This window comes from Eriocheir sinensis, chromosome 33 (assembly GCF_024679095.1).
Source record: "Eriocheir sinensis breed Jianghai 21 chromosome 33, ASM2467909v1, whole genome shotgun sequence".
Lineage (NCBI taxonomy): Eukaryota > Metazoa > Arthropoda > Malacostraca > Decapoda > Varunidae > Eriocheir > Eriocheir sinensis.
In genome coordinates this window covers 6,913,636-6,931,540 of record NC_066541.1, presented here as the reverse complement: position 1 = coordinate 6,931,540, position 17,905 = coordinate 6,913,636, and the positions used below count along the sequence as shown (strand labels likewise).

The window sequence follows — 17,905 nt, the reverse complement described above, 5'->3', positions numbered from 1 at the left end:
TGTTTGGTTCCCCTTGTCTTCTCAACATCTTTTCCTACTCCCACCCCTTTCCCCCACTCCTCCCCTTCTTCGCTCCTCTCTTCTCACCTCCCCCCTTCTCCTCTCCCTCACTTTCCCTCTCACAATCTCCCCTATGACCCCTCTCCCTCCCTCCTCAATCTCACAAGGGTGCTCAATTATATAAGGACACTACACGAGGCCAGGCACCCTTACACGTGACAACTCCCGGAGATGTGTCACTCGCCTAATTCCCTTCCCATCCATACATACATCTTTAACTCTCATTTTAACCCCTTGAATGCGGATTTCCTACAGTTAGACCTCACCAAGCTACTGGAATGGAACAAATAGTGGCTGTTACAATTCAGTGAGGAACAATGTAAAGTCCTGCACCATGGGAGGGGATATCCAGCACACCAATAGCACATGGGAAACGCTCCACTATCCACTACAGAGGCAGAGAAAGACCTGAGTATAATGTTAGCAGGCTACCAGGGAAGGCCAAATCCGTGCTAATCGCAGCGGACGGGTTAAAGCTTTCATTTGTGTCTGCCTCAATCACATGTCTGCTCGGTTTGTCCCTCTCATCCACCACAATGTTCGTGACCCAGTTCTTGCCTATTTCCTTCCTGAACTTGAACTTATCCTACTTTTATGCGTTGGTGTGTTCTTACATAAGTTTTTTTTTTAATGTAAACACTTTTAAATCGCACTTACTAATCACCATTTTATTCTTAGACACAGATTGTTTTATAAGCGTAGAAGAGCAGGAAGGGAAAATAGATGTTAATAGGTAGAGGCAAGAGAAAGGTGTGTGTGCTCTTATGTTATTTTGTTTTAATGTAAGCACCTCCAAATCGCACAGATTAATCCCCATCTTAATCTTAGGCACTGGTTGTTTGGAACCGTATAAAAGCAGGAAGGAAAAACAGATGTTGATAGGCAGAGGCAAGAGAGCATATCACCAGGCGTGGGGTCAGCAAGGAAGCACAGACTATGAGAGAATGAAAGTAACGCTGACTGCTCTTCTTTTCACGCTGACTGCTCTTCTGAGCTTGCTGACTGCATGCCTCCCACTCTCCCGCGGCCCCGCTGCACATGCCTTTCTACTAAAGCTCATTCCTTTACTGTCCAAATCCCTTACGCACGAGTTAACCAGCGTCTTCACTCTTTCATCCCTCACGCTGGTAAGCTCTGGAATTCTATATTTCCTCCTGCCTACGACTGGAACTCCTTCAAGGGGAGGGTATCGGGACACCTCTCCTCCCGAAATTGACCCCTCTTTCGGCCACCTCTTTGGATTCTTTTTAGGAGCAGCGAGTAGCGGGCTTTTTTTTATTATTATTTCCTTTTTTATTATTGTTTCCTTTTTTTGTGCCCTTGAGCTGTCTCCTTTGTTGTAAAAAAAAAAAAAATCCATCGTCACCTTAAAGTCCATATTCTTAAACCTTTCGGCAGCCAGGCACACACATTTGACAGGGCTTTCGTAGGAGTTTGGGTCATTGCCAGGGATAGTTTAATGACCCTGGTGGTAGTTTGCCCCTTCTTCTGTACCAGGCACCTAAGAAGACCCTCATTAGAACCCGATTGCTCTCCTTTTTGGCCTCTGGAAATAGTTGACGTGGAGGCTGGAAGCGTCTGACAGTACTGACCCAAAGCCCTCCGTGGATTTAGGTCAGAGAGGGCACTGGGAGCTTAAGGGCCGTATTTTAAGACACCATCGCTTCTCACATCAACTATTTCTAAAGGTCAAAGAGGGGATCAATCTGTTTTTCATGGCACAGAAGGGTCAAACTACCACCAGGGTCATAAAACTAACCCTGGAAAGGCCTATAGCTCCTACGAAAGCCATGTCAAATATGTGTTTCTTTAGGTTCATGGTACAGAAGAAGGGTCAAACTACCACCAGGGTCATAAAACTAACCCTGGAAAGGCCTACAGCTCCCACGAAAGCCTTGTCAAATATGTGAACTTGGGCGACGAAATGTTTTAAAATACGACCCTAAGTATTATCAATGGAGTTTTTATATCAGACATAGTAACGAGGTATGGACTGACGTGCGTGCAGAAATAATATTGTGTAATGTGTTGTTGTCAAGAGTGGAATTTCCATTATTAGTTTATTCTTATCGCTGATTTTTGGTTTGTTTGTTTTCGTGTTTTTTTGTTGTTGTTATTGTTCTTAGTGGTGGTGGTGTTGGTGTTGTTATTGTTGTTATTCTTGTTGTTATTATTGTTATTGTTATTGTCATCGTTGTTGTAGTTATTATTATTGCTATTAGTGTTGTTGTTGTTGTTGTTGTTGTTGTTGTTGTTGTTGTTGATACAAATACGAGACGAGAAAGCAGAATATGTCTCTCTCTCTCTCTCTCTCTCTCTCTCTCTCTCTCTCTCTCTCTCTCTCTCTCTCTCTCTCTCTCTCTCTCTCTCTCTCTCTCTCTCTCTCTCTCTCTCTCTCTCTCTCTCTCTCTCTCTCCCAAGGGATACTTGGGCGCCACACTGCTGACGAATCCTCGTTTTCCCGCTTCTATTTCTCCGTCTCTTCCTTCTCCTCCTCCTCCTTCTTCTTCTTTTTCCTCTTCTTCTTCTTCTTCTTCTTCTTCTTCTTCTTCTTCTTCTTATTATTATTATTATTATTATTATTATTATTATTATTATTATTATTATTATTATTATTATTATTATTATTATTTTTCATCTCATCGTCAATCTTATTATTATTAATTTTTTTTATTGTCATCCCTTATTTTCGTCTTGTCTAGTTTCATTCCATTGCTCTCTCTCTCTCTCTCTCTCTCTCTCTCTCTCTCTCTCTCTCTCTCTCTCTCTCTCTCTCTCTCTCTCTCTCTCTCTCTCCCCCTCCTATACCCTCCCCCCCTCCCCTCCCCCCTTCGCTTAAAACTGATTCTTTGTTTTAGCAGGTCACACACACACACACACACACACACACACACACACACACACACACACACACACACACACACACACAGCATCACCATTGTCTTCCTCCCCGTAACCTTTGACCATGATTTGACCTTGACCTTCAGGCTTGGGTTATGTGCCACATGGTCGTCCCCCCAGCCTCTCTCTCTCTCTCTCTCTCTCTCTCTCTCTCTCTCTCTCTCTCTCCTCCTCCTGAAGGCCACCATCAGTACGTGTTGGCTATACTGTCTCCGGTGTCAATAAACCAAGATACAAACAAGCTTCAGTATTTTCCCTCCTCCTCCTCCTCCTCCTCCTCCTCTTCCTTCATCCTCTTCTCTTCTTGGTACGCCTTCTTAACTAAGCAAGCAGTAACGATAACAAAAATACTTAGAAGCATATTGCGTTTTAGCCAGATCAACGGAAAATAGTAATTGCCGAGTACCGGAAGTTATTTTTGGTCGCCTGGTGTCCAGTGGAGAGCGTTACGTAATGAATTTTTTTTGCTGCTTTCTTTAGTGGTTTGGTGTTTGTTGATGTTTTATTTGTGTTGTGGTGTTTGTTCCATTGTTTAGTTTTTTTTGTTTTTTTTTGTTTCGGGTGAGTGGTGTTTTTTACTTTGTGTTTTTTGTGTGTGTTCTTAAAAAAAACAAAGAAATGAATCAAAACAAATTAATTAAAGTAAATGAATCAAAACAAATGAATCAAATTAAATAAATCAAAACAAATAAATGAATGGAATAAAAAAACACGCAACAAAGGCATTTTGATGTGATTTTTTTTCTTTTCTATTGATTATTTTTTCAATAGGGTTTCGGTGTGTTTTGTGTTTTTTTAGCGTTGTGGAGTTTATGTTCCATGTTTTAGTGATTCACTACTTTATTTGGTGTTTTTAGTGTTTTTAGTGTTCTTTGAACAGTGTGTTTTACCGACCGAGTAATTGTTTTGATTACTCTTCACCGAGTAAACCGAGTACCGAATGCTTACTTTGCTCTCAGGCGACGGTCAGACAGCAGATCGTGCAGGGATGGCTCGGCGAAGGGAGGGGGGGGGGCGGCAGTTCTATCACCAGGAAGCTAGAAGGGGGTCAAAGGGTTGCCAGAGATGAGAATAATTGAAATTCGTCTAAGGACAGATGACCTTGAAATAATGTCTTCAACATTCCATGTAAAATTCAAACCATATTTAATTTTCATCTTATTTTCAAAGAGCAACAATACTCAATTGTTGCCCTAGATAAAACAGAATGGTCAAGGTCGACAGACTATAAGACATCTAATGGTAGGTACATATGAGGCAGCTAATCAATACACATATAGCTGCATATTCCACGCCACCAGTGTTGCATAATTTGTGTTTTAACTGTGATTATGAGTTTCATTTTCAAGGCTGATGACCTATAATGTGCCTTAACAAGTACTCTTGCTAAATTACTCCATCATCTGTCAGGATTTACGCACAGTGAATGTCACTTAATATATATATATATATATATATATATATATATATATATATATATATATATATATATATATATATATATATATATATATATATATATATATATATATATATATATATATATATATATATATGCATGTATATATGGACGACACGAGTTCGAATCCCCACGCTACCACCTCGGATTTTTGTCACCGCCGAGTGGCTTAAAACTACCCACATGCTGTCCTGAAGACCACCCATCAACCGTCCAAGAATCAAGAAGGAGTACGGGGCAGCATGAGCCAAGAGAAGATGGCGCCACTATAAACACTTGCCTGCGCCATGACGGGCTGGGGCCGAATACCATCCAGACCCTCAAGCAAGCCTACCGGCGCAATAGGCGGAGACGTAAAAAAAAATATATATATATATATATATATATATATATATATATATATATATATATATATATATATATATATATATATATATATATATATATATATATATATATATATATATATATATATATATATATATATATATATATATATATATATATATATATATATATATATATATATATATATATATATATATATATATATATATATATATATATATATATATATATATATATATATATATATATATATATATATATATATATATATAAATATATATATACACGACGCCAAGCCCGGGGGTCCCTCTGGGCAAGTCTCCCTCCATGCAGCACCCTATCCCATCCTGAATACCTCCTGCCAGAATCTCTATCGACTTGCTCAATCTACCATCTCTGTGGGCGTCTCCTTGGCCTCCTCCACTCAGGATTGTCTCTTACAGAAACAAAACGATGAGCACTTTGAGCAGGGTCAGCTTCGTGGTAGCGTGCCACACTCCATAAAGTCGGAGTTGGCGTTAACGGACTATGCAGGTGATATATGCTTAATCAGTCTCGGAGCACGGAAGCCTGCTGCGCGGTCGGGCCCTTTAGCAAAACGGGAGCGAGGTTAATCCTCGCGCTATGACCCCGACCTCCGCTTTTTACTTTGATGTTAGCTATATAGGATAGGGTTTTGCTAGGAGAGGGGATGCCATTCTCTCCCCCAAACCAGCCCAGATCAGGGGCTGGACTGACTGCTCAGCATTGGGCAGCGACGCATGACCCTAGGAGGATGTATTTCGGTTACCCAAAAACATGAGTAGGAGGGAGAGAAAATGAAAGACAGCTCTGGGAGGTTGAGGACACTGCATTCCTCTTCCCGACAGACCTGCTCATAATAATTATGATGATAATAATAATTAATCAATAAATATTATCTTGAAAACTTATTTTGCATCTTTGGGGTTTTAATCGATCACGTAATTGAACAGCAAGAACCGAGTAAACCGAGTAGAAGTACTCATTCAAATCCAAGAATCGAGTAAACCGAATACTACTCGTACCAAAGTTACGGTAACCGAACTGCTGATTTATCAGTGTTACCAGGTCTGGGGAAATTACCCTTTTCAAGTTAAAAATGGACCCATGAAGGGAAAAAGGGAAGAAATTTCAAAATTGGCCCAAATCTAGGGAAAAACTGATAGAACTGGAAAATTGGAGAGAAAATGCCACACAGTTGTTCTGGCAGTGATACGACGAGAGTCTATTCTACTCCATAAAAGTTAAAAAAATACACGAAAAGTACCTAGAGAGAGAGAGAGAGAGAGAGAGGTGGTGGGGGAGTGGCTGGAAGAGAGGAGGGAGAGGGGGGACACAATACAGGATCAGTTCCCGTACCTACTGTGAGACAGTACGGTAACTGAACACAGTAACTGTTTGCGAGTGGCTGGAGGAGGGAGGGAGAGAGAGGGGAGGAATACAATACTGGACCAGTTCCTGTACTGAGTGGCTGCAGGAGGGAGACAGTTCCCGTGTTGTTAACAAGACAGGCCTGAGACCCTTTAGCGAAAGGAAAGTAACAGTGACAGTGAAACCCCTCCAGCTAAACGCTCAGTGCTTGGTGTACACTCAAAGATATTTAGGAAAATGGGAGAAATGGGAAATGGGAAATTTTATGGTGAAAAGGGAAATTTTGATGGATCCCCTTGGGAAATATGGTTATGGGAACCAGGAGGTTGGCTGCTGGCAACACTGCTGTGAAGCGTCAGTTATCTGTTATCAGTGAATGTGGGTGAATGTCGTTGAAATCTCTCCGGCACATTCTTAACAGGGTAATTTTTTTTTTCCTTCCGTCGGTACATCCTTCACCACTACGTCCCTTATTTCATCACTATGTTTTCCCAACTCGAGTCTCACATATTATTTTGAGCTTCAATTTTTCCAGCGTCTTGCCCCGCTCCGCTACTTCATTACTTCTGTTACCAAATATTCAAACTGTCATTCCTCTCTTTATCGACTCTAAATAATTTCTGAAGTTTTAGTTTTATTGAAGACGCACTACACTGACGTTATTACACTGTCACGGTGCACTAAAATGACCTCATGTTGACAGGGAAATGATGTCCACTTTCGTTACGTCGTATTAAATAGATGTATTAAGATGCTTACCAGATTATTATTAGCCTATTGTCCACTTAAATTACGTTATGAGTGTTTTTCCGTGTTTAGTTATTTTTTTTCAGTGTTTTTATGATATTTGTGTGTGTTTTGGTGTTAATATTTTTACTATCTTTGTTTTTCTTGTCTTTTGCTATTCATGGTCTCAGTGTGTTTTGTGTTTTATCAGTGTTCTCTGGTGTTTATATTTGATTTTACTATATTTTTTTCTTGTGATTGGTGTTTTTTATTTAGGGTTTCATCTTTTTTTAATGGTATTGTGTTTTTTTCCATGTTTTTTTTAGTGTCGTGTCTATTGACTTGTGTTTATTTGCTTAGGATATCAGTGTCTTTTTTTGTTTGTATGTAGTGTTAAGGTGTTTAGTTTCAATGTTTTTAGTATCTTATTGTTTTTTGCTTGTTTTATTATTTACAGAGGGCAGGACTGAGGACGCTGATTGCTGTGGCGAAGAAAAGACTTGGGACAGACGACCTGGCATAGACGAAAAGGAAACTGCATGAATAGCCTACTGCGTGGGGAGAGAAAAACAACAACGGAAAATCAAGCGGCGTCCGTATCACTAGCCTAGCAGAAGAGCACGTGCAAGACGGGAGCTCAAAATAGTATGCTTCTCTTTCCAGGAACTGTCGTCACCAAGCCTCTTCTTTCCTCTTCTAATCTTAAAGTGGTGAGTCATATAAGCATGTTCCTAAGTTTTGTTGTGTGATGTTTTTTTATATATAATCTTTAAGTGGTGAGTACGCAGCGCATGTTCATTAGTCTTGTGCGTTTTTTTTAATAATTTTTAAGTGGTATTCGTAAGTTTTGTTGTGTGGTTTTTCATATATAATCTTTAAAGGTGCTCCAGCCCATATCCTCCCTTATGACCTCTACCATTGTGCTCCAAGGGGGTCCTAATCCCCACCTGCCTACTGTTTTCTGTACCTTTTCCAGCTGTGCAATGTCCCCTTCCCTGTAGTGTGTTATTAAATTATGTTCCGTAGAGGCAATATGGTACCGCTACTCCTTTCCAAAGACTTCGCACTGTCATATTTATTTCCCACTCTGTTGCCTCCATTGATTATCATGCCTGACATCCACCTTGCCTTCCATTCATTCATCTTCCTATGTTTCTCGCCCCCTACTCCTTCCTTGCTAACCCCCAATACATTATTTCCAAGCACCCACTGATTACCGTACTGGCTCCACTACAAAACTCCATGACCTTACATTTCCTTTCACTCAATTTCAGGTCCCACTCCCTCCCATATGTGTGAGCTATGTGCAGGATCTCCTCCATCTCCTTCCTCTCCGCCATCATCTCATTTCCGTCATATAGACTCTGTATTAAATTTATCAGCTTGATATCTACACCTACATGTTCTAGTAGTCTAATGAGCTTTTCTCTGTTTACTGTATCATATACCTTTTCAAGATCTATGAATACTAAGCATAGCTCCTTCTTCTGTAACCTGTTCTTTTCAATAATTTCTTTCAGGTAAATATATTTTCCAACCCTCCTCTACTTTTCCTAAATCCATTTTGCTCCTCTCCTATTACCTTTTGTGCATCTATCCTTGCCTTTAACTTTTCACTTTTTATGATCCCAAACACCTTTGCCATGGTGTTTATGATTGCTATTGGCCTATAATTTTCTGTCTGCCGTATCCTTTCCCCCTCCTTTATGTATCAGTATTATCCTGCTCTTTTTCCAGTCCTGCGGTACTTCCCCTTCCTCCGAAACCTCCTTACAAATATTATAAATAACCTGCCTGGCTGTATCTCCTCCATACTTAAGGAACTCTCCTATGATGTCATCTGTTCCTGTGCCTTCCCATTTTTCAACATTTTCAGAGCTCGCTCTACCTCCCCCATTTCTATTTCTATTTCCTCCATTTCCCTTGTGTCACTGAAAATCACCATGTTCTCTATTCCTCTGTCCCCTGTATCTATCTTAATTACCTTATTCCAGTACCCTTCTATTACTGACTTTATTTCTTCCTCTTTTCCAGTCTCCCTGCCCTCTGTTTTCAGCATTACTCTCTGATCTACCTCTTTCCCTCCTAGGTTCCTCTTCAGTCTCTTCCATCCTTCTTTTTCTCTCACTCTTCGGGGTAGGCTATTTAGTTTCTTCGCCTGCAGTCCCTTCCACTTTGCTATCTTCTTATTGATTGGAATCTGCCTCGTATCTGTTATACGTCCTCTCCCATTCCTGTCTGTGCTGCTCCCCTTCTTTCTCTGTCAATTTCCGCAACTTTCTTTGCCTTCTGGGTTTTTTTTTCTACTATTGCTTTCTCTACCTCTTCATCCCACCAGCCTTTCAGTCTCCTTTTTCCTACCTTGTATTTCTTTATACCTATGGTAATCTTCGCCACCTCCACTATTACCTCTTTTACCTGTTTTTCCCACTGCTCACTTGTCCTGTTGTCCTTCTCTATTTCCCTTCATAGCTTTCCATCTAGGTTATCCCTATACTTTCCCCAGTCGGGATTTAGCGTGTCCCATTTTGTCTTCCACTCTGTCTTCATCTGTTCCTGTTCCTTCCTCCCTCCTTTCCCACATGTCACACCTATCATTATGTGGTCTGATATTTCTACCTCCTCCTCCTTCCATATCCTACATTCGCTTTTCTCCACTGCGTCGCTCGCCAGGATGTAGTCTATGGCTGATGCCGCACCTCTATCTCTCCAAGTTACTGGGTCCTCAAGCTCCCATTTTTTTCCAGACTCACTTTCTGCAAAGTCTATCAACATGTGTCCATTACTATTGACTGGTTCATTATTTAGGCCTATGTGTCCATTAAAGTCTCCCATAACTATCCACTTTACTTCCGTCGCTCGGGACAGAAAAAGTCCCTCCACCAAGTTTGTATTCCACATTTGGTGATGTTAGGTGCGCCTATTTCTATTGTGGGTCATGTTACTGTTACTGCGGCTGTTACTAGTTTATGGGGCTAGTTACTTTATAAATGGGACTCTGTTACTAGCATGTGAGCAAGGTTACCCTATTATTTGTGCTTGTGGGACCTAGTAATTTTTTTATTTGGACTAAGTTGCTATAGTTTGTGGGCCCAAGTTATTCTCTTATTGGGGCTAAGTTGCTATAGTTTGTGGGCCATGTTACTCTAACCAACTAGTTTAGGTTTGGTCATTCATCATATTTTATTAATTCATATCACCACGGGATGGGAAATGAAAATAAAATCGATGGTAATGATGTATTGATTAAAAGAACTCTAAAACTTTTTGAAATGAAAAACCTTTGCCCAGCGTTTTTTTAATTTTTTAATTGGGATAAATCAATTAATTTCTGGTGGCATTCGGTTGTTTAATTTCATAAATTCCATTTTGTTTTACTTACTTTACTTATGAATTGCGGCTGCCATGCAGGTATTCTCTATACAATGATTTCGTTTTGCTATTAACAAACAAAAGTGAGGGATGCTTTCCTTTGTTATATAATATAATATTTTCATTATTTGAATAAACTTCCTAGTTATCTGCCTCACAATTCTTTTTGAAAAGCAAATAAGACGCATTGCCTTTCCGTCTCCTCTACGGCGCCTCCGTGGTGTAGTATTGTGGTGCAGCACGAATCAATGGGCCCGATATTAATTCTGGCCCGGTGCATTCGCTGCTCTGCCCACCCAGCTGTTCATCTTCCCTTTCTGACTGATCGATAAGTGGGTACCTGGGGAGACTGGGGAGGTAATTATATATCTGTGATGTTATTGAGTTATATATGTTCTATATGTGTATATATTTATTTCTTAATCAAGATATATGCTAATGTAATTATTTGTTTACGCGTCGGAAAATATTCCGTATCTTAATTAACAAACTTGCATGTGTTGGTCGGCTCTGTCCCGCACCAGAGGGGGGAGGTAAAACGTACATCCTTGCCTACCAAAGCATCGCATACCCGACGGTGGAGTGCCCAGAGCCATCGGGACAAGATGATAATTATTCAAATTGGCCTCAGCTTCGTCTCCTTTGCATTAAAACATCAGAGGGGCGAGGGAAATAAGACAACCATAGACAGTTTTCCTTTTATTAAGAAAATGAAAGAAAAATAATTATAATAACGGTAATGATGTTAATAAACGGAGTGAGTGGGGAAAAAAGGGTTGAACATGGAGAAAAAAAAACCGAGTTGACCCATTAAATCCTGAACACACATGACCTGACCTGACCTGACCTTGAACCTGACCTTGACCTCTTTATTCCTTGACCCCTCTTTCACTTATCACCCCCTTACCCTTTACACCCCCCCCCCCTCAAACACACACCTCCAGACGACAATAATAACAACAACAACAGCAACAACAACAGGTGTCATTTGGGCAATTTAAATCCGTATAGATGAAAAGGGGGGAGTTTGGGTGTTAAGTGAGGGGGGTGGGGGTCACGGGGGTGGGGAGGGAGTGGGGAAGGGGTTGCTTTTATAAATGAATTTGTGCATACTGACTTGCCGCCATGTTGGAGGTAATGAGAGAGAGAGAGAGAGAGAGAGAGAGAGAGAGAGAGAGAGAGAGAGAGAGAGAGAGAGAGAGGTGTTAATACAATAATAAAATATCTTTCTTAGTTAACTTTTGCGAGTCATTATTTTTTTTTTCAAGGATGACAGACTCAATTTACCTTTTAAACATTTAAACTAAGCTGCCATCTCACCAAATATATTAAAGCCATCCGTTTAAACCTGCTCTTGGTAATTAACTAGTAATGAGATTATGGATCCCGCTTTGTTAATCACTTTCACCTGTTCGAGTCACGTGACCAGGTAGGCTGCCAGGTAAAAAGGTAATCTCTCGCTCTGGGTTATATGAACACACTGTACCTAAAATATTCGGTCTTTATTCATTCAAGTCTATTTAAATATTCGTAAGTTGATCCAAATCCTCTTCGGCAGTTCTTTGCTCGTTTTATCCTACGCTTTACTTTTTTTTTTTTCGATTCTGTCACGTTTTATTTTTTCTCGGGGTTAGCATCTTATTCGGGGGATTATTTTTTGTCTTCATTTCTGCTCTCCCTTTTGCTTGGAAATTTATCCCTCAAAAAATATCTCCATCTCTCTCCTAAAAAAAACCCCTCCATCTCTCTGTTTCCAAATTTCTCCATCTCTCTTTCTCCTCCAAAATTTCTGCACATTGTCCTCTTCTCCAACATTTCTCCATCTCTTTCTCCAAAACCTTTCCATCTTTTTTATCCTCCATTATTCCACTCCCATGAAGCACACACATACACAGAAAAGTAAAAACGTTCAAAATAGACGAATATATACACACATGCGTCACTGAGAAGCACGCACAAAAAAAGACTGCGATATATATATAACATTGTGTGTGTGTAATTAAGGAAGCATAATATTGTCATCATATCAAAACGAACACCTATGGAACAGCGAACCAATATATAACACTGTAATAAGAGCCAACCAACATAACCCGAGCCAGCCCGCCGACCAGCTAACGGGAGTGGACTCGAGAGCTCGGAATAAAACCGTACACACAAAAAAGGCGGACTTATATATCAGCCGTAATTATGCATATCCGGCGTGCGTATGAAAGCTACGTATCTCGTATGCAAATATCCAGGAACAATGAACGCAAGGGTGGCGGTGGTGAGGGAAGGAGGGGATGAATGGGTGGGTGGATGGGCCTGCCGCGCTCTCGTACACTGCTGAGTATTGTTGTGCATCTGGCAGGGTTTCGATATGGTAATGAAAGTGTAACACATTAATTAAAGGGTTAGCTGTCCTGCCGCTCTCCCGTGCAGTTCTGAGTATTGTCGTGCATATATCCGGCAGGCTGGTGTTGCTTTAATTATGGAAATGTAATGATACACCTCTGAGTATTGTCGTACATACATCTGGCGTTGTGTCGATACTGTAACGGAAGTGCACGAGGAAGGACTGACTGGCCTGCCGCGGCACCATACACTTCAAGTATTGTCGGGCATAAAACTGGGTGTGTTTGGGTGAGGGAGAAGGATACACTCGTTCCCGTGTCGTCACCGTTCACTTGGGAGGATAATCAACACGTAAATTCCTCCTTTTCTGCTCCTGCCTCCGCCGCTGCTGGTGCACACAGACACTTATTTGAACGCACGTGTGTGAGCCGAGGAGGGAACACTGAACGTAATCAAGGGAGTTAAATTCATTCAATAAATTATCCGTCGCCTTTCTATTTTATTCAGTCATTCACTGTATGTGCTGCGAGCTAAGAGGGAGAGCATCGTATTTTGGAAGAGTATAAGGCGGTCATTATACTTGAAAATTTGTTTTATATCAATACATTTTCTCGTTTCTTGGTTGACTTCTACTTCTCTGAAGCGGTTTAAGTGGATGTTGGAAGGTCATCACAGTTATTATTATTATTATTATTATTATTATTATTATTATTATCATCATCATCATCATTGGTGTGTGTAACTGGCCACCACCTAAGGATCGCACCAGCAGAGTCGGGGAGAAAAGGAGAAATTACTTGAATGAAATGCTCTCTCTCTCTCTCTCTCTCTCTCTCTCTCTCTCTCTCTCTCTCTCTCTCTGAGGGGTGGTCAGGCCCTTAATATTAAAATCTCTGCTAAAATACAAGGAATTTTCACTTCTAAACAAGCATAAGTGTTCATTTGGTTCTCTATTGTTTGATGACGTCACGCGGTTCTCGTTGCTTCGGTTCTTCTCGGCTTCGTTCAGTTTCATCCATGCTTCATCCTCGGGCTCCATTGCAAGGGGACACATGGAGTTCACATGAAAGGGTTCGGTTTCCAGCGTCATGTCACAAAGCCATGATCCTATTGAACTTATTTCGGTTTAGCAGGATCCTGTCTGGGTCTCACTCGAGTTTGGTCAGGGGTTCAGTTGGGTTCGTTCCGGGTCTCATTGAGTCGACGAACTACCCACAGGCCCAATGTAGAACACAATCAAATGAAGGAAGACAGGAGACAGGCGTCTACGAGTTTACAAATCTCTAAACACAGTTCATATTTTTGAGCTGAGGTGGAGGAGGAGGAGGTGGGGGCGAGGGGAGGGGTGAGGGTGAGGAAAGGGAAACAACTATTAAATTTTGAGTTCTTGTCTCCAAAAAGGAAGGCTGGAGGACCTAGGAAAAAGGGAAGGTTATGGGGAGAAGGTCCGGAAAGAAGGGAGGGACTCGTGGCCGGGAAGGGAAGGGATGAGGAAGAGGAATCGAAGACTTAGGTCGAATATTTGGCACCTTCAAGATCACCTTCGCCTCGTCGCTCTTACTGAAGGTTAGAAAATTGTTATATCTGTACAACCATGACACATCCATGACTGTCACGTACACACAGCGAAATCCACGTACACGGCTCCTTATATACGATTTCTAAATGCACGTACGTACACACAAACTCACCAGGGCTTTCTGTCCTTCTGTCTCTTTCTAATCTTCCTTTCTCTCTTTCTTACTCTTATTAAGCACACTGAGTCAGGAATCTATAGAAGTGGGGATACTTACAGTTGTGGGGCTCTATATGCATTATAAAAAAGCGCTGAATGCGTAGTGGTGAGCTTAGTGGTCCAGTAAGGCGTAAAAAGAGCTTCATTTGAGAGGGACATCATCGCCTCTGTGTGTGTGTGTGTGTGTGTGTGTGTGTGTGGTGGCGTCAGTGGCAGTGACGGGGGCGTTGTGTTAGCAGTAGTAGAAGTGGTAGTAGTGGTGGAAGAAGTAGCGGTGGTGGTGTTGGTGGTGTGGGAAGAGGAAGTGGGAAGGGGATGGCCAGGGTGGTGTTAGTGGTGGTGGTGGTGGTACTGCTTGTGTTGGGAAGGGTCCTGCTGCTGCGACTGTGGTGTCTGCTGCTGTTGCTGCTGCTGCTGTTGCTGCGGGTGGAGGTGGTGGTGGTGGAGGTGGTGGTGATGGTGAGGGTCGAAGTGGTGTGCCGTGGTGAGGTGCTGGGAGTGTGAGTGCTGGGGGTGATGGAGGTGGTGCTGCAGCTCGGCGGTGCCCTCACGCCCCCGCCGAATGGCCAGCACCTCCCGCCGGATCATGCGGCCCACCTCCTGTGGCGTCAGGTAGTCGGAACCCTCGCAGTAAGAAGTCTTGCGGCTGCTCGGGGCGCTCTTGAAGCCGCAGCCCTTGTATACGTCCTTGTCCTCCTCCGAGGTGGAGTAGATCCCCGGAAACTCGGTGTGCAGCACCGACTGAATGTCGTCCATCGACATGTACTCGTGCTCCTCCGGCGGCTGTGGGTCCCGCTCCGGCTGACAGTCGTGGTGGGACACGCTGCAGCCGGGGCACTCGGGCGCCTCGCACGGCCTCTGGAACGACCGAATCTCTCCCATCGATAGGTAGCCACCACTGTCCCGCCGCCCTTCACTGGCCGAGGCGTTGGAGATCCTCCTGAAGGCGCCGCGTACCTCGTCCATGGACATGTAGTCTGGGTCATGGTGCGGCAAGTTGGCGTAGTGTGGCTCGTGTGGGGCGGGAGGCGGCGGCGGCTCCCGGGGCGGCAGCGAGTGACCTCCGGGCGTCAGGTGGGACTCACACTCGCTCCAGCAGCCGCCCAGAGCCTCGGTCGGTGGTTGCGGGGAGCTGGCCTTGCGGAGGGGACTGAAGGAGTGGCTGGTGGGGGTGCCGGCGGGTGTGGTGGAGGTGGAGTCGTGGTGGGAGTGGAAGGGGATCCTGATGGCGGGGGAGGCGGGCGGCAGGTAGGACATGGAGCGGAGGCGGCATCCCGGTAGCACGTCGCCCTCACCCCAGTCTGACTCTGGGTCCCTGGAGGGCGTGCCGCAACTCTGGGCGCCCTTCTCCACCGCGAAACTGTCCATTGAGTAACTGTTGGGGAACTTAGTCACCGGGTCCTGCGGTGGCACGAAGTTGATGCCGGACTTGCGTTGACGCTCCAGCGAACCGGACTTCTCCTTCGGAAACTTTTTCAAGAAGCTGAAGGTCTTTGTCATTAGCTTGGGAGACTTGAGGAAGGCGTAGGAGTCCTTAGAGGCCCCTGGACCGCTGCCGTCGTCTCCGCCTCCCGCACTCTCTGACCCTGACCCAGTCCCGCCACCTGCCGACTCGGGCCGCCAGTACTGTCTCTGGGCTCCGCTCTGCTGCTGCTGCTGTTGTTGTTGTTGCTGTTGTTGTTGTGTCTGGGGGGTTTCAGGAGTGGATATATCCGCCAGAGAGCCATCAGTGCTGGGTGTCCGCTGAGCCTGCAGCGAGAACTGTCTGTGTAGCCTGAAGGGTGGCTTCGTGTGCGGTGACACCTGCAGCTCCTCGCGTGCCGACCCCTTGAAGAGGAAGAGGTGTTTGGGACGCGGGATCATCGGGGATCTGCTTGGCGACACCCCAAACAGGGAGCGTGCTTTCTGCTTGGGGGACATCTTTGGGGACGCCGATCTGCTGGTCTGCCGCTCGGGACCGATTTTCTTCCTGACGCGGGGCAGTGTGCCAATGGCCTGTACGAGGGCCACATCGGCGCTGCCCAGCGTGGTGAGGTCGTCGTAGTTAGAGCTCTCCACGTCCAGCATGCTGTCCGTGGAGTGGGACTTGCTTTGGAAGGAGAGACCAAAGATTTTCCTCAGCGTGCCGGATTTGGTCATGGCCTCCTCGGCCCATGGGTCCGGCGAAAACGACTTGGGCCTCCTGGGTGGCAGCGGCGGGGGTTTGGACTTCTCCTGGAAGCTGTAGCTTCGCTTGATGTCTCGGCGGCACTTGTCCAGCTCCTCGTAGTCGTGTTCCTTGGGCTGCTGTGCGGCGGCGCTTAGCGGCTTGAGCACGTCTACAATCTCTTCGTACACTGTGCACGTCTTGGGCACGGCTGGCAGTTCGGACATGCGGCGGTAGTCGTCGTGCTTGTCCACCACCTCCTTGTACGACTCTGACATGGTCCTATTGAGCTGCCGCACCACCTTGCGCTCCTTGTAGGCGGCGCTGGTCACGTTTAGGTTCTTGGTGAAGAATGTCCGCCTGGCGCGGGCACTCTGCAGACACCAGGCGCCCACCTTGGTGTCCACGTCAGGTTCTTCCTCCAGGGCGCCCATGCCGCGCCGCGACGACCCCTCCGTTTTGCCGTCCCCGCTCGTGGCGTCCTTTTTGCCGTCGTCACCCTCACCTCCGGCGTCGGTACGCGCGTCCTCCTTGACGCAGGCCCTCACGCCGGAGTCCAGCGAGTCTGACTTTGTGACGAAGCGGCGCGTGGCGTTCTCAGACATGTACCGGCCGCCGTCACAGTGCGTGGAGGGCGAGGCGGACAGCCGCACGCCGCTGTCCGTGGACCTGTAGGAGTTGTAGGAGCCCGACGAGGAAGTGCGGTCCTTGGGCAGGTCAGTCTGGCGCAGGTCAGCGTCCTCGAGGTCGTCGTCGCGCGACTCGAGCTCCTCGTCGGTCTCGTCGAGGCACAGCTTGGCCAGGTTGGTCTCGCTCATGGATCTGCGACGGGAGTGCCCCAGCAGGCGGCCCGGCAGGGGCGGCTCCCCCCGCGGCTCCTCGGCGAGGTTGCACTGGCTGCTGCTGAGCCTCGGGGGCGTGTGTACGTTGCAGAGCGGCTGCAGTTCGTGGATCTGCGCCAGGTCCATCACGGAGGTGGCCTTGCGCATCTTGGGTGGGTCCGGCAGACGCGGCGGAAGCACCACCACGGAGCTGAGGGCCCCCGACAACTCCGACATGTCGCTGATGAAAGACACATCGTCGGCGCCCGAGGCAGTGATGAGCTCCGAGACAGCCTCATGCAGCCCCTCCAGCAGGGCGCTCAGCTCCGGCGAGAAGAAGTAGAGGTAGGCCTCGCCGCAGGGGTGTGACCTGCGGGCACGACACGAGTCAGTGGCAGCCTGTGCCCTGCCCTGACAACACACACACACACACACACACACACCTCAGCGTCACTCATGCACAAAATGCGCATAGCTGATGGCGTATTTATGCAGTCTCTCTCTCTCTCTCTCTCTCTCTCTCTCTCTCTCTCTCTCTCTCTCTCTCTCTCTCTCTCTCTCTCTCTCTCTCTCCCCCCCCCTCCCATAGCAACCCCGAGCCACTCACT

General features: G+C 45.3%; 1 protein-coding gene and 1 long non-coding RNA gene across 4 annotated transcripts in view; one reads left to right on the top strand and one right to left on the bottom strand.

Moving 5' to 3' along the window:
* The first annotated feature begins 6,287 nt into the window (after positions 1–6,287).
* Positions 6,288–17,905, top strand: part of LOC127006654 (uncharacterized) — a 34,564-nt gene continuing 22,946 nt past the window's right edge. The window contains exons 1-2 of the long non-coding RNA XR_007759684.1: positions 6,288–6,582; positions 7,344–7,596. This is a non-coding gene — a long non-coding RNA (uncharacterized LOC127006654). The remainder of the gene's footprint in view (positions 6,583–7,343; positions 7,597–17,905) is intronic.
* LOC127006648 (uncharacterized) overlaps positions 10,945–17,905 on the bottom strand; it is a 91,344-nt gene continuing 84,383 nt past the window's right edge. For all 3 annotated transcript variants that reach the window (XM_050876800.1, XM_050876799.1, XM_050876801.1), the window contains 2 exons: position 17,905; positions 10,945–17,667 (listed from right to left, as the gene is read on the bottom strand). The exon at position 17,905 is cut by the window's right edge and continues 105 nt beyond it. In XM_050876800.1, coding sequence (XP_050732757.1) covers positions 14,661–17,667; position 17,905 — 3,008 coding nt within the window. In that variant the 3' untranslated portion in view covers positions 10,945–14,660. The remainder of the gene's footprint in view (positions 17,668–17,904) is intronic.